The sequence below is a fragment of the Agelaius phoeniceus genome, chromosome 8 (assembly GCF_051311805.1).
Source record: "Agelaius phoeniceus isolate bAgePho1 chromosome 8, bAgePho1.hap1, whole genome shotgun sequence".
Classification (NCBI taxonomy): Eukaryota; Metazoa; Chordata; class Aves; order Passeriformes; family Icteridae; genus Agelaius; species Agelaius phoeniceus.
Window position 1 is genome coordinate 33,270,839 of NC_135272.1, and position 14,602 is coordinate 33,285,440.

General features: G+C 60.3%; 1 protein-coding gene and 3 long non-coding RNA genes across 9 annotated transcripts in view; 1 reads left to right on the forward strand and 3 right to left on the reverse strand.

Moving 5' to 3' along the window:
- The window catches only part of SSBP3 (single stranded DNA binding protein 3), a 55,363-nt gene extending 54,452 nt beyond the window's left edge, over window positions 1-911 (reverse strand). For all 6 annotated transcript variants that reach the window (XM_054638723.2, XM_054638721.2, XM_054638720.2 and 3 more), the window contains exons 1-3: window positions 723-911; window positions 527-599; window positions 282-343 (exon numbers count right to left, since the gene is read on the reverse strand). In XM_054638723.2, coding sequence (XP_054494698.1) covers window positions 282-343; window positions 527-599; window positions 723-778 — 191 coding nt within the window. In that variant the 5' untranslated portion in view covers window positions 779-911. The remainder of the gene's footprint in view (window positions 1-281; window positions 344-526; window positions 600-722) is intronic.
- An 895-nt stretch (window positions 912-1,806) lies between these two features.
- LOC129124020 (uncharacterized) lies at window positions 1,807-4,228 on the forward strand. Its single transcript, XR_008534752.2, has 2 exons — window positions 1,807-1,873; window positions 4,149-4,228. It is a non-coding gene; the product is annotated as an uncharacterized LOC129124020 (long non-coding RNA).
- On the reverse strand, window positions 1,870-8,076 carry LOC143694667 (uncharacterized). Its single transcript, XR_013183323.1, has 3 exons — window positions 6,368-8,076; window positions 5,198-5,274; window positions 1,870-2,987 (listed from the first exon to the last, which is right to left on the reverse strand). It is a non-coding gene; the product is annotated as an uncharacterized LOC143694667 (long non-coding RNA).
- Window positions 8,077-9,330: 1,254 nt separating this feature from the next.
- Window positions 9,331-10,829, reverse strand: LOC129123958 (uncharacterized). Its single transcript, XR_008534744.2, has 2 exons — window positions 10,242-10,829; window positions 9,331-9,657 (listed from the first exon to the last, which is right to left on the reverse strand). It is a non-coding gene; the product is annotated as an uncharacterized LOC129123958 (long non-coding RNA).
- Window positions 10,830-14,602: the final 3,773 nt, after the last annotated feature.

A 14,602-nucleotide genomic window follows, 5' to 3' on the forward strand; every position in this document is an offset into this window, starting at 1 on the left:
GCTCCCCTGGGCGCCCCAGCGGCACCGGCACAGCCCGGTGCCTGCGGCTGGCCCGGCAGCTCTCCAGCGGGAGCCCTGCCCGCCGCTCCCGCGGGGCCGGGGGTGGCTCCGCCGCGCCTCGACGCCCGCGGGGAGCGGGAGCCGGGGCGGTTCGGGGCTCGCCGCCGCTGCTGACTCACGCCACTACCGGGGCTGTACCCCGCGGGGCCCCGCGCCACCGGCGCGCACCCCCCGCCCCCGGGGGGCTGCTCCCACCCGCGACGGGACACCCCCGCACTTACCACCACCAGGAGTGCAGGAAGCCGGGGGGCTCGCCCAGCGTGATGTTCTTCTCCCACCGGATCTGCGGGCAAGAGGAAGACGGCGGGGGGTGGGTTGGGAGGGGGGGGCGGTGCGGGCGGGGGGTGGTCGCGGGTGGGCGTGGGCCCCCACGCGCGGCGACCCCCCGGCGCCGCCGCCGCCCCGCGCAAGATGGAGGGCGGGCGTGCGGCGGCGCACAAAGGGCGCGGGGGGCGGCGGGGCTCACCTCGGACAGGAAGGTCTGCGCAGACTTCTGGGCGCCGACGTGCAGCAGGTACTCGTAGACGTACAGCGCCAGCCTGCAACAGCCGAGCGCCGGGTCGGAGGAGGAAGAAGCGCCCCGCTCCCGCCCCGCACAAAGCCGCCCGCCGCCACCGCCGCCCCGCTCCCCCCGCCGCCACCGCCGCCGCTGCCGCTCTTACTTCTCCCGCGCCTGCCCGTCCGAGGGCACCGCCGAGCCCTTCCCTTTGGCGAACATGGTCCGCGCCGAGGAGGAGGGGGACGGCCGCCAAGAGCCGCCGCTGCCGCCGGAGCCGCTGCGCCCGCCGCCGAGGGAGCGCCGGGGGCTGTCAGAGCGCCGGCCGCCGCCGCGCCCCCATCGCCCCGCGCCCGCCGCCGCTCGCTGCGCCCAACGCGCCGCTGGCCGCGCACCCGAACGTGGCCGCGCCGGGCGCCGCCCCCGCCGCCGACGGGCGCCCGCTGCCGCCAATCACCGCCGGGCGCGGGCGGGGCCTCCCCGCGCCACGCCCCGCTCCGGAGGCGGCGGGCGGCCTCCCGCGGCGGGCAGGGAGGGCGGGCGGCGGCGGCGCGCGGTCCTAGAGCGCGCCCGGCTCGGCCCGCGGGCGGCGCCGCTTCCCCAGCGCCGCGCGGCGCGCGGGCCCTTTAAGGCGGCGGGCCGCGGCGCGCAGCGCGCGCTGATTGGCCGGCGCCGCGGAGACCTCGGAAGGGGGGACTTGAAACCGCCCGTCGGGGGGGCGCGGGGAGCGGCGGTGCGGCCGGGCGGGCGCTGCCGCTCCGCGGCGCCGGGCGGGACGGACCCGGCGGGAGGCAGGCACGGAGAGGAGGAAGGAGGGAGGGAGGCGGCCGGGGGCTGGGCACGCCGCCTGCTCCTCCGGACCGGCCCCGGCGGGTCCCGCCCGGCGCCGCGCACCCCGGCCCCGCGCTGCCGGCGGTCACCCCGGGGGCCAGGCGCGCCCGGCTGCGCGGAGCCCTGAGCGGAGCCCGGGGCCAGAGTGTCCTGGCTGCCAGCTCCAGTCACGGGGCTCGTTCGCTTCGCTGCCCTTAAAAACACGCGGGGAAAGGCACCCCCCGCGGGCCGGGCGAGGGTCTGTGGGGACCCTTCCGCCTCTCTCCGGGGGCTCGGGCAGGGCCACGCCGTGTCCCAGCGCGCCTCCAATTTAAAACTCAGGGCTTTGCCTCCCTGCCCCACCAACATCTGCTTCTGCAGAACCAAACTAACCACCAGTGCCGGCCTCGGGTGGCGGCGCCCATGGGGACAGATGTTGGAGCGGCACAAAAATAAGAGCTTCAAACAGCTCCTTCCCCCTGCCCTGGCCTCACCTCTCCCTCCGAAGTGAGTGGCTGAACAAAACCCAGCGGCTGCGCGCCTGGCCGAGGCTGTGTGATGAGTTACCCCCCGCTAGAACGGGGATGCCGGGTGCGAGCGGGGCCATGCGCTGCGTGCGGGGGCTCGGAGGCTCCGGGCGGCGGCGGCGGGGGAGCCGCGGGGCGGGGGAGGGAGGGACTCCCGCGGCGGCGGCAGCGCTGCGGCGCCCGTGGGAATGTTCACGGCCACCGGGACCTGCCCGAGCAGGGCCAAACTCGTTCACAGGTTAAATTGAGGTTTAAATTGAACTGGGTGGGGGGGGGTGGGGGGGAAGAAAAAAAGTCTTGCAATGCGGTAGGTCGAAAAGGATCAAAACTTGCAGGATCGTCCAAGATCGTCTCAGCTGAAAAAGAAAATCTGGGGCTTCGCCTAAGTTTTGGGTTTTATGGTGGGGGCCGGGGTGGCGGCGGTGATGACAAGGCAGGCGTGAGGGGCTCTGCTCCACGCACATCTCTGCAGCACAGACCAGAGGGACAGGCCAGACAAACCCTAGACTTTGTGTCTCCCGAGCCTCTGCATCCCTCTGCTCCTCTGCTGCTCTGATGGGTTCAAAAATAACTGGGAGTGTCCCCTGGGACTGAGGCTATGGGATAAATCTGACCCTCCAGCAGCACGTGAGAAGTTCACTAAATATCCCTGGTTAAAAATAATACCATGATATCCTGTACCTCCTGCGTGGAGGTGGAAAGCACTAATGCCACTGGAATGATGGGCGCCATGCCCTCGGCAGCAAAAGGGGCCTCTCTGTGCCCAGAATATTGCCCTGCCCTGCTCCTGTTCATCGGGAGCTTGTTTTCTTGTAACTCTATGATTTTTTGGGATAGGTGAGTAGGCAAAACCCAGCCACTTCCTCTCCCCAACCCCTGGAGTAGTTTGGGACATGAAGCAAGCCCAGGGAAGTGAGATGGGAGGCAGGATCCCTTCCTCTCCAGGTGCCTTCAGCAGTCTGGTTCCAGGTCTCCAGGCAGGAGTGGAGGATGTTTCCGAGATGCTCAGAGGAGAGAGCAGGCCGAGAAGGGAGACAGGAAACCACCACGGCTTTCCCTCCTCTCTTGCGCACAGCTGTAGTTCCCAGCTTTTTCTAGTGGAAACAGCCAAAAGCAGTTGATGAAAACCTTCCCAAAGTGGCACCAAAAGAAATTATCAATGTTGTCATCCCAGGGTGGCAGAGCCTGACCTGCCAGGTGCCAAATGCCAGCATTTGAGGTGAGGGTGGAAACTCCCAGCCCGTGTGAATTCACCGGGCACCGGCCCTGCCTTCGCATCTCCCCCGACCTGATGATTAGAGCAAATTATAAGCTGGTGCTTTGGACCAACTTAGCTAAAGATCAGAAGGGAGACATTTCATATCATCACCACCGCAGAATGCAATTAAGTGGCTCTGCAAAGTTTTAACGCAAGTTGTGACAGGAAATTTAGGAAAAAATAAATTCCCCACACCCAAAGCCAGCAGCTTCATCTAGCCGAGTTGCAGGAAGATGTACCAAGGCTACCGAGCGCTCCCAAGGTGTGGAGGGCCACCTGTGGGCTACCTTACTTTGGCCAGACTTTCTCTTCGTCAGGAGTTTTTCTTGGGTTGCAGCAATTAAAGCACCAGAAGTCATTAAAAACCCCAAACCATCACCCAGCTGGTTGTTTTAAACACCTGCCCATGGATTTCTCCCAGCTGTCGGGGTGTCTCCCATGCCGGGGCTGCGTTGCATGGCACCCACCTGGTGGGCACCCAACAGATCCTGCTCCACTGAGCCCGAAGGCAGGAGAAGGTGCCGGGTGCCAGGGGGAAAAGGCAGCATCCCCTGGGCACAGCAAAGGGAAGGCTCAAATTTACTGCACACTGCCAGTGGCTCCGCTGGGACTGCTGTGGGATCCCCGTGGGCAGGCTCCCAGTGGGCAGGGATGTGCAGCAGGAAGGACAGGTTTGGGAGGGAGTAGCTGTGGGAAGAGTGGCCTCTCCACGTTGCATATTAATGCTCCTTGTGCTTTAATTGCGGTGGGACCTCTCGAGCAGAGCCATTAGCATGCAATGCGGAGGAACATGTATTTTTGGGATGCCTGCCTGGCTCACAGACTCTCAGCTGTGGGGAGGGGTAGGCTGTGGGATGCAGGGAGAGGTGTCTCGTTACCCCCCCCACCCCAGGGATGCCGCTGGAGTCGCAGCTCCTTCCTCGAGCCCCTGAATCATCCCCGCTGCCATCTGCTGCACCCTCGCTCTTCCCCACAGATGTCCTTCTTCCTTCCCCAGAAGGAGATGAGAACTGAGGACGAGGTGCCAAACACGACTTCAAACAGCATCTAATAAAACACGGGATTAATTTCTTCTGACTGGTGCTCAATGGCTCTGATTAAGCAGAGCAGGATTTAATTAGCTTGTTTGGACTGCCTCGAAGCCCGTGCCAAAGGTGGGGGAGTCTCAGCGCTTGGGTCTCCCCAGGCCCTGACCAAGAGCTCATGCAGGCCTTGAAGAGCAGAGCCCACTGCCTGCCCTGCCAGGATCCTCCTTCAGGATCCTCTGACCACCCTTTACCAGCCAGGATGGGTGCCTTGGCTGTGCTTAATCCCAGTGACACCCATGGGGCAGGCGTGGGGGAATGACAGGAGCAGGGTGGGGTTTGGTGGGGGACACAAGTTGGTGGCCCCACCAAGAAGACACTCTTGTGTCTCATCCTCTGAACCCCGTGCCTCTTGGCACAAAGCAAACTTGCCCTGCCACCAAGACCTTGAATTTAAAGTAACCCTGTTCTCTCCCTGATTTACTACCAGTTGCTGGCTCCTCTCCTCTCCCTCCGCCTGTCTCCTTTAACCCATTTCATTATCTATGCTAGCTTAGGCTTGTCTATGTGGGAACATCATGGTGAAGTTATTGCAAAATAGATGGGCTGTGAATGTAAAGCGTGGCAGCTATTCCCCAGCAGCTCCCAGCTCCAATTCCTCACCCGCAATTCCTGCGCTAACCTCGGCTGCAGGCAGGCACTGCAAAGGAGCCCAGGAGCACCCATGTGGGACACAGCTCCTGGGCTTTCCCCTGGGAAAGCTGGGAAACCATGCTGCGTTCCCATAGCTGGGCTTTAACTCTGTGGGTTCCTGTCACTGCAGAGGAGACAAACAGAGATAGAAGGCACAAAGGGAGAAGGAGACAGAGATAAAGCTGAGGAGGACTGCCCTGTCTGAGGAGCACAGGCAACTTGCAAGCCTCAAACTCACGCTTGTTGTTGGACTCCTGAGGAACGGGGCAAAGGCAAAACCCAAAATGTCAGACCCTGGTTACCCTGACAAGGTGTCACCTCTGCTCACCTCTTGCCAGTGCCAGCTGCTCTGGGCGAGTCTGGTTCTCCTTGTTCCCACCTCCTTTGCCACTAACCTGCATCTCCCTGCAAGGAACATTGTGCAATTAAATACCTCTCCCCACACAAACCAGCATGCAGGAGCTGTGGTCCTGCAGGGTGACAGCCCCAGCCTGGCTCCCAGCAGTGCTGCTGACATTCCCACATGGTGCTCTCTGTGTCTGACCCTGCTCCTTCCCTGTGGCTGAGCTCTGGTGGCTGCCATGTGGGGCCAAGCAGGGCACTGGCATGAAGTGAGGTCACATCTAAGTGCTGCCTGTCAGTCTCCTATGGCAATGGCATTGCAGGGACCCTCCCAGGGGGTGCCAGCAGAGCTGTGTGTGCCTGCAGACCCTATAGATGATGGGATGGTGCCCATCTTGGAATTTTCTCAGCCATCCCACAGGACAGCCTCTAAGCTGTGCCCAGTGCCAGCCATTCTCAATGAAGGATGGCAGCCTCTCCAGAGTAGCAGCAGTTTTCAGCTGCCTTGGGAGCCAGGCAAAAGCCCCACTGCCCCACCAAGTATCTGCAGTTCAACACCAGTGTTTTCCTCACCCCCCTGCCCTGGGCAAGGAGGGGTTTAGTCAGGGAACAGGATTACAGGATCTAAATCCAGCTCTGCTGGGGCTGGTTTTGAGCCTCCTCTCTCTGTTGGGGCAGAGCCTTTGGGTCCTATCTCTCCTGTTCCTTCTCCAGGCTGAGTCCTTTATCTGTCACCTCTTCCATCTGTCTCCGCCTGATATGTGCCGCCTGCAGTGCCCCGAGCCAGCCGCCCCCTCCAGCGCCCTGCAACGGGGCCAGAGCCCCTGGGACAGAGGGTGACCTTGGGTTTTGCAGCAGACCTTCCCCTGCTGCCCCGTGGGTGCTCCCCCAGCAGGGTGGGACCAGTGCCAGCTGCGTGCATGGAGCTGTAAATCTGCTGCCAGCGCGGTGACAGTTTGGGTACTTATTTTAGCAGCCTTATTTTAGGTAAAAAGCTGCTGCAGGGTGAACCGTGGTCCAACTGGCTCTGCTGCCCACGAGGGTTTCCTCCATTGCTCCTGGGAGTTTTGTGGGAGGAAGGAGGACCTCAGGGCTATAGGAAAGGCTTTCCAGTCAGCAGCCTGCCATTAGAGCCAGTGTCCTCAGGGACACTCACCTCTGCAGCATCCTCCAAGGTTTCAAACTCAGCTCTTGCTGCTTGGAAGGCTTGCTCTGGCTCCGCTCACACACCCAGCCATGCATGGCCACCTTGCTTCCTAGCAGGCAGTGAGGAGACCTGGCTGGTGCTCATCCATCCCCTGGCCTGCAGAATGCTGTATGGAACAGACTCGCCCCCAGGCCAAGGACCACACTCCAAAGGGACCCCTTTCCTGCCCCCACACGGCACTGAGCACCCCTTTTTCTAACTGAAAAAACCCCAATCCAACCCATTTTATCATGCTCACGTTCTCCTGGCTTGCACCTTCACTTTGTCACATGGAAACACTGTGACTGGCTCTGCCCCCTGAGACCTTCAGGCAGGGAGCCACTTCCCCCCCACCCGGCTTTTACCTTTACTGTTTTCTGTGCGGTGTCTTCCTTCTCCCTCTGAGCACTCACCGCTCATCCAGCCTGCATGACTTGCTGACCCAGCACTCCTGCCTGCTCCTCCATCCGTTTTGCCTCCACACGTAATGCACTTTCATAATCTTCCCCAGGAAGGTCGTGCAGAGCAGGTCACGGTGCTGCATCGGGGGCTGTGACCGTGCAGGGTCCATCCCTGCACTGCCTGGGCTCCTGCACCTGGGCCTCCCTCAGCATCCACCCCACTGCTTGGCCCAGACACCTCCAGGGATGTATTTTTGGAAACCCCAAAATGCCTAGTTAGAGGGCTGCCTGCAGGAGAGGTGCTCCCATGTCGTGTCACTGGTCCCAGGGAGTTTTGCACTAAGCCGGGCTCAGTACTTAGGCTGCCCACAGCCTCCCCACATCCTGGCCCTGCTTGCTGCCAGATGAGTGGGGAGGGGGCAGGGGCTGGTGACTGCCTGCAACAACAGCCCAGGGGAACAACAGCCCAGATGTGAACCCCAGCAGCCCAGATGTGTACAACAGCCCAGATGAGTACAACAGCCCAGATGGGAACTGCAGCCTGGCCCTGCCAATGCCACAGGCTGAGGGATGCTTTGTGCCAAGACCACTGCCCCAGTGCCTCCCTCTGCTCCCAGATTTCTTCTGGGGGCTTTGCCATGCCCACAGTGTGCCCATGGCCACTGCCATCATCCCACCCACGGAGAAACATGAGAGCCATTGCAGAGACCCTGCCAAAACCTTTCCTATTCTGATCAGAGCAGGCGAGGGCTGCTCACCACAGGGCCTCGTTAGCTTAATGAATGAATTTCAAAGCTGGGCTTTCAGATGACATTTGGGCATACAGCTTTGGGCAAAAGACTTCCGGAGTGCCAGGCTAGAACACAAGTCTCCATGTCTCCAAAAATCCTCATCTTCTGGTTTCTGAGTGAAATAATAACCAAACCAGGAGACTCTCATAAAGGAAATCAGCAAAGACAACTACTTTTATATGTGCGCTTAAGTATTTAGGTCAGTATTTTTAGAATAAATAGCCGTGGGTTGGTTCCTATCTTTTCACTTTCATTTTTCACACTTCAGCTTCATTTTCCTGAATCTGGTTATACTGAAGCAGCAATTGGGTTCTGCAAAGCACTCACACCTACCAGCACACTGACCTCACTGCCTCCTGCTTCTCCATGGCTCCTCTGGCCTCTCCTTCTCCTCTGAGATAGCACCATGGGTAGGAGCTGGATCTGTCCCCCTCTGCTAGAAAGATTTCCCCACAAGCTGGCGAGGGAAAAAAGAGGAAATGGGCTGCAGTGGGATCAGCTCTGCAAGGGAGTGAGGCTCTTTGCTGGTCTGAACCAGGAAAGGGATGCACGTGAGCACTGCCACGGCCCACCACGGATGTGTGTGGCTCCCTGCACGTCCCCAGCCCTGCTCCCAGTGCCATCCAGTCCCTTCCTGCTCCAAAGAGAGCCCTGGCCACGAGCTGGGCGTTGCACCCTGCAGCCTGCTATTAAAAGCAAACCATCTAGAAGAGTCCTTCGGAGTGAAAGCAGCTTTTAAAGGAAACATTGGCAGCCTCGTTTGGCTGCAACAGTGCCTGCTTTGCTTACGGCCTCCAAAATTAGAAGAGACTCAGAAACTTAGGATGGATATTACTGCAGCAGAGTGGGGAGGGGGTATGAGGGGGAGGCTCCAGCCTGCTCAGCCTCAGCTGTGCTTCCCCAGGAACCAGGATGCTGCTCCATAGCTCATTGATACAACCTTTTTTTTTTGTGGGGTAGAAGAAAAGATTGGCATGGGAAGGGAGCATGGGGCACAACGCCTGGCCAGCACGGAAATCCCGGGCACGCACGTGCTGCTGGAGGAAGCAGCGATCTCTGCTGTGCTAAACACGCTCGGCAGGAGCCACGGAGATGTGCCAAAGCCTCTTCATGACTTAGCTCCTAATAAACACGCTGCAGATGGGAAACGAGCCCTCGGCTTCCCCCAGCGTGGGCGAGCGGCGAGCTCACCCCGGCCATGCCCCAGCCCTGCGAGCTGGGGGGCACAGGGCATGCCCCTGCTGGCCCTGGGACTGGCTCTGGGCTCCTGCCTGCCCTGCACCGCCCCTGGGACTGGCTCTGGGCTCCTGCCTGCCCTGCACAGCCCCTGGGAGAGCTTTTCCCAAAGCAAAGCCTTCCTCTCCTCCCTGGCTCAACGGCCGCTTCACCTCCAAGAGTTATTCACAGATAAACTCCATAAATTTGGGGGACAGCCATTTTATCACTCCTGGCAGCTCTGTGCATTGCCTGCCACAAGGTGAAGCCGCGGGAGCTGGGAAGGGATGGGAAAAGCAGCTCCTGGGAGAGCTGGAGCAGCGGGATGCCTGGCCAGGACCGGCTCTGCTCTGGGACAGCTGGGGCCACGGCTGGCTGGATCCTGCCCCAGCTCCTGCTGCCCACCTGGGGTTTCTGAGGCTTTGTTAGACACAGGGAGGCTTGAGAGCAGCAAACCTCCTCCTCCTCCTCCTCCTCCTCCCTGCCTTGCCTCCATGGATGATTTATTTCGACACGCGACTCCATCCTGTTTTGCTGCATCACTCCAGGCGCTTTATTGCTTCTGGCCTGGGCTGGCGACATCCCTGCACCCATCCCTGACTTCCTGGGAGCAGAAAGGAGCCCTCAAACCCCTGCCACCAGGCCTTGTCAGGATATCAACATGCTCCCGAGTTTTGGTGGTTAGCTGGCCTTTCCTGACCTCCCAGAGCAGCTTCCCTTCTCCTGGCCCCTTCCTTGAGCTGTTGGTCCATCACTGCCTGGCAGCTTCTACCCAGGGCTCTTTAGGGTGCCCGTTGCTGGGAAGAAAGTCTGTGCTTGTCATTTCACTGGGAATATTCTGCTGGAACATCACCTGTAAAAAAAAGCACATTTTTAAAATTTCCATCCCTTATTGTGCCCTGCACTTAGAAAGGTGCAGTAGCTCTAAAGATTCCGTGAGCCCCCAAAGTGACATGGCCCCTATCCATAGTGGGTGAGTGGGCAGTGTGCTCTGGCAGATGGGCACTACTGCCATCCTGGCTGTACAGGCTGCATTCCTGCCTGGAACACAGCACCCCAGCCTGTTGCAGGACTGTCCTCCCACCAGGCACTGCTGCTGGCAGTTTGGATTTTGAACTTTAACTTTGACCAAGCTATAGGTTGTTTTATTTTCCATGTTGCTGCCAGCCTGGTATTCCCTTTTCCCACGGGAAAACCAAAACTCCGTGATGACTGCTGGAGATGCTAATGTGGAGGACGGGAGAGGGGCTTCCATCCAACACACTCCCTGCACCCCTCCAAAACTACCCCCTCCATTTCACAACCTCCCTGGACTGCCACGCAACCACTGAGAGCGGCTGGATTTGGTGCCTAAAATTCTTCTAATAAGGCTTTTTTTCCCTCTAAACCTGAGAGAGCAGGAAGAACCCCCTCCTCGTCTGGGCGAGATTTCCACACCTCAGTGGCGGTGGCGAGCGCTCTGCATGGCTCGCATTCAAATGAACCCGGCGCAGGCAGCGCTGCCGGGGGGCTGCCACCCATCCCCACGCCCGCCGAGCCGCTCATGTTTTTGGGAAGGAGCATTTGCCTGCCGTGGGCTCGGGGTTTCTGCCTCTGGCCGGAGCTGCGGTGTTGGGGTTTCCTGTTTACCCGCGCAGCTGTGCCGGCGGTTGGAGGGAGCTCGGCGTTGGCCAAAACATCCCCAGTGCCAAAACATCCCCGGTGCCAAAACATCCCCGGTGCCAAAACATCCCCGGTGCCCTGAGCGGCTCCGGGGCGCAGAACCCCAACCAGCCTTTTGGCTTTTAATGTAGGCAGCAGCAGCGATCCGCTGGTAGAGGCTGCATGCGCATAATTAATTAAATTGCATAATTAATAACACTGCATTATTCATAAAGGCCTGGGGGCCGTCCCCAGCATCACCCGGGGGCGAGTGCCACCCTGCCCCGGCAGCCCGGGACGCGGAGGCGAAGCCCCGCGCTGGCAGCACCCGAAGCCCCGCGGCCGCGGGCACGCATGGGGGCGATGCCCTCCCCCAGGGCAGCGGGAGGGTGGGCATTGGGGCCGTGTCCCGATCCCGGTTTCTCTCCGGTCCCGGTCCGGGTCCCTCCCCCCCTCAGCCCGAGTCCCCCCCGGGGGCCGCGCGGCGCCGCGCGGGCGGGGCGGGGCGCGGAAGGGGCTTCTTGAAACCGCCGCGCGCTGATTGGCCGAGCCTCGCTCCGCCCCGCCCCCTCCTCCTCACAGCCCCCCTCCCTCCCTTCCCTGCCGCCCTCTCTCCGCTCCGTGGGGGCCCGGGGGGTACCGGAGGGCGCCGTCCCCCCGCGGTGCCCGCCCCCGGCCGCGGGGACAGGCGGGGACGGGCGGGGACGGGCGGGGCGGGTCGCGGCTGCGGGCCGGGGCCGGGGCCGGGGCCGGGGCGGCCGCGGCCGCCGGGGGGGGGGGCGGGGGGTGCGCGCCGCCGCTCGGAGCAACGGCGCCCCCTGGCGGCCCGCGGCGGCACCGGTACCGCTCGGACCCGCGGGCGTCCCGTGTCCGTGTGTCCCCCGGGGCCATGTGTCCCCCCGTGTCCGTGTGTCCCCCTGTGTCCGTGTGTCCCCCTGTGTCCGTGTGTGCCCCTTTGTCCGAGTGTTCCCCTGTGTCTGTGTGTCCCCTCGTATCCTGTGTCCGTGTGTCCCCCGTGTCTGTGTGTCCCCCTGTGTCCAAGTGTCCCCCCTTGTCCGTGTGTCCCCCCCGTGTCCTGTGACCGTGTGTCCCCCTGTGTCCAAGTGTCCCCCCATGTCCGTGTGTCTTCCCGTGTCCCTATGTCTCCCTGTGTTCTGTAGCTGTATGTCCTCCAGTGCCCATATGTCCCCCCGTGTCCGTGTGTCCTCCCGTGTCCCTATGTCTCCCCGTGTCCTGTATCCATGTGTCCCCCTGTGTCCATGTGTCCCCCCGTGTCTGTATGTCTCGCCGGGTCTGTGTGTCCCCCATGTCCAAGTGTCCCCCCATGTCCTGTGTCTGAGTGTCCCCTGGGGGTGTCTGTTTCCCCCGTGTCCGTGTGTCCCCGGGGGTCCCTGTCCCTGTGTACCCACGGGATCCTATGTCCCTGTGTCCAGGAATGTCCTGTGTCTCTGTCCCTGTGTACCCCCAGTGTCCTGTCCCCCTGTGCCCCCAGGTGTCCTGTGTCTGTGTAACCTCTCCAGATGTCCAAGTGTTCGTGGGCTGTCCTGGGAAGGCCCTGTCCTCATGTACCCTGAGTGCTCCTGTCCCCAGGGATTCCCTGGGACTCTGCCTGCTCTTGTGGACACCTGGAACTATTCCTGTTCCCTTGCAGTCCCTGCCCACATTGGGACCAGCACCTCCCAGAAAGTCCTGCTTCCCCCTGGGCTTTTCCTGCTGCCTGCAAGCATCCCACCAGGGCTGGACTCTGCCTGGGTGTCCCATGCCATGTGCTGTCCCGTTCAAACAAACCTCATTGCTCTGAGCTTTGGTGTCTCAATTAAACCCAAACTAAACCCTGAGCCTGGCTCAGCCCCTGGCACACGGCCTCCCTCATCCTCTCCCTGGCAGGGTGGGCAGGCCGGCCTTTAAATTAAGTAAATACGAATGGAGGAGTTGAAAAATAGGTTACCTTGTAATTGATTTTTTTTTTTTTTTTTGCCTGCAGCTAAAGAAAAATTAGCCTCCCTGCTATCTTGTGCAGTGTGTTTGAGAACGTACTGGGGTGTGTAGTAGCTGAAGGGGTGGCATGACAGCTCCTTGGCCCAGCCTTTCCCACTGCCTCTCTTCTGAGATTGGCTTCTTTTTTTTGGTCCCTTTCCCCAGCAGTTAAACTCCAGGCTCTGCCAGGGAAATCTAAAGCTCTGATAGCTTGGAGGAGCCAAGAACAGGGCTCCTGGCAGAGCGATGCAGCCCTGAGCCCGTGCCAGGAGCCGTGGGAGAGCCCTTCTCTGAGGGAGACCCAGGCTCGTGGGGTGCCACTTTATCACCCTGTCCTGTCACCCTCTGCCACTGCCTCTGTGCCAGCCAGAGCTGGGGAGCAGAACCTGCCAGGATGAGAGGGTGGCACAGGGCAGGGCACCCCAGTGCTGTCCCTGAGCACTTGGAGGGCTCATCCTCCCTGGTCTCCCTTGTGCCCCCAGCCCAGGCTGTCCTCCCTCTGGTGCAGAGCTCCTGATGCAGCAGGATGTGAGAGTTTGATTTATGAAGTGCATTAATATCACTTTTTCTCCTCTTTTCCATAAACGAGCCATTTGTGTGGTGGTGCCTGTGTGCTGCCCTCCCTCCTTCCCATCAGTGCCCAGGTTTTGGGGGGCCTTTTCCAGGGAGAAGAGACCTTCAGCTCACCCACCCCTGCTACATGCTGGGGCCATGGGGTCCCTTCACATCTCCTCTCAGGGGCTGTGGAGGCAGATTGTCAGGGCCTGTGGGTGATGACTGCACCCCATGGCTGGGAGTGGGATCCCTGCAGTTTGGGACACATTGAAAGCCTCTCCAAGCCCCTGTTGTTGTCTCCCCAACAGGAGACCAAGCCCCTGAAATCCTGTCCAAGCCCCTGTTGTGGTCTCCCCCAGCAGCACAGGAGAGCTGCTCAGGCTCCACTAACCCTGTTCCTAGTGTGGGTCCCACTCCTGCCCTCACAGGGTGCTGGGATTAGCTGTGGCTGCATCAGCAGCATCTCCAGCATCCCCTAAACATCTGACAAACCTACATTTCAACAAAGATCAACCTCATACCACAGCCCCTTCCCCCCACTGCCGAGCCCCTGAGCACTTCATCCTCCCAACTACTCCAAGAAGCGATAAAAACCAATGCGTCACTTTTTCTTTTTTCCCCCCCTCTCAGCAGTAATTAATGGTTCAATTAACACTCACGACATCCAATTTCCATTGCTTTGCCTGAGCAGCCTCCTCTTACCGGGGCCTGGCTGCGAGCTCCGCGGCAAGCGGGGCTGGAAAGGGTGCAAAGGGTGAGCCGGGAGCCGCCGGCTGGAGCCGCCCATCTGGCCCGCATTTCTTCCGAAGCTGGAAACTTCTCCTCCTCCCGAGCGGCAGAGGCATATCCAACACTCTCCAACACGTTCCACAGCCTGCTCCGCTTTTGCTCGGGCTTGTTCACCGCGATGCGGCTCTCACAGCCCGGGCGCCATCGGCGCTCACGGCCCGCGCGTTATTTACCCCGAACGATTTTCCAGTGTTTTAACACCAATCCCCGAGAAATTTTAGCCGTCCCAAGGAGAATAGCTGCTTGTAACCGGTTGCTAATTACAAGTATGAATGTCAATTAATTCATTTAGCTAATTATCCACTCTCTGAGCATCACGCACCAAAGAACTGTAAAAGACGGGCATATGGTGATGGATCAGAAGGAGGGAGCTGGAGCCGGCCGGGGCGAAGGGATGCAGGCAGCCCGAGAGCTCGGGAATTACAACATTATGCTAATTGGGCCTGGAAAACATCAGCCTCTCCTTGCAACTTTTGTTTGCAGGCTCGAGCGTGGGTCAAGCATTTGAAGTGTTTCTAATTGTGCTGTTCCCTCTGACTCTGGCGAGTGGGAAGAGTCGTTTTCAGAAACCTTTTGATCCTAATCTCTGGCTGCAGAAACAAACAGCCCTAAGGAGGGAGGGAGAGATCCCTGAAGATCTTCCTGGCCAGGGGCCTGCGTGTTAAAGGTGGGGAGATTTTTCTGGAGGATGCCTGCTGTGATCTGGTTTGCAGGGCACCTGGGCTGCTGCAAGTGGGTAGGAAACCATCCTGGTGGGAAATGTCTTATTTGCTGTCCCAAAAGTGAACGCTTTAAAGGAAGTGTTGTTTTCTGAAATTATGGAATTTAATCGCATC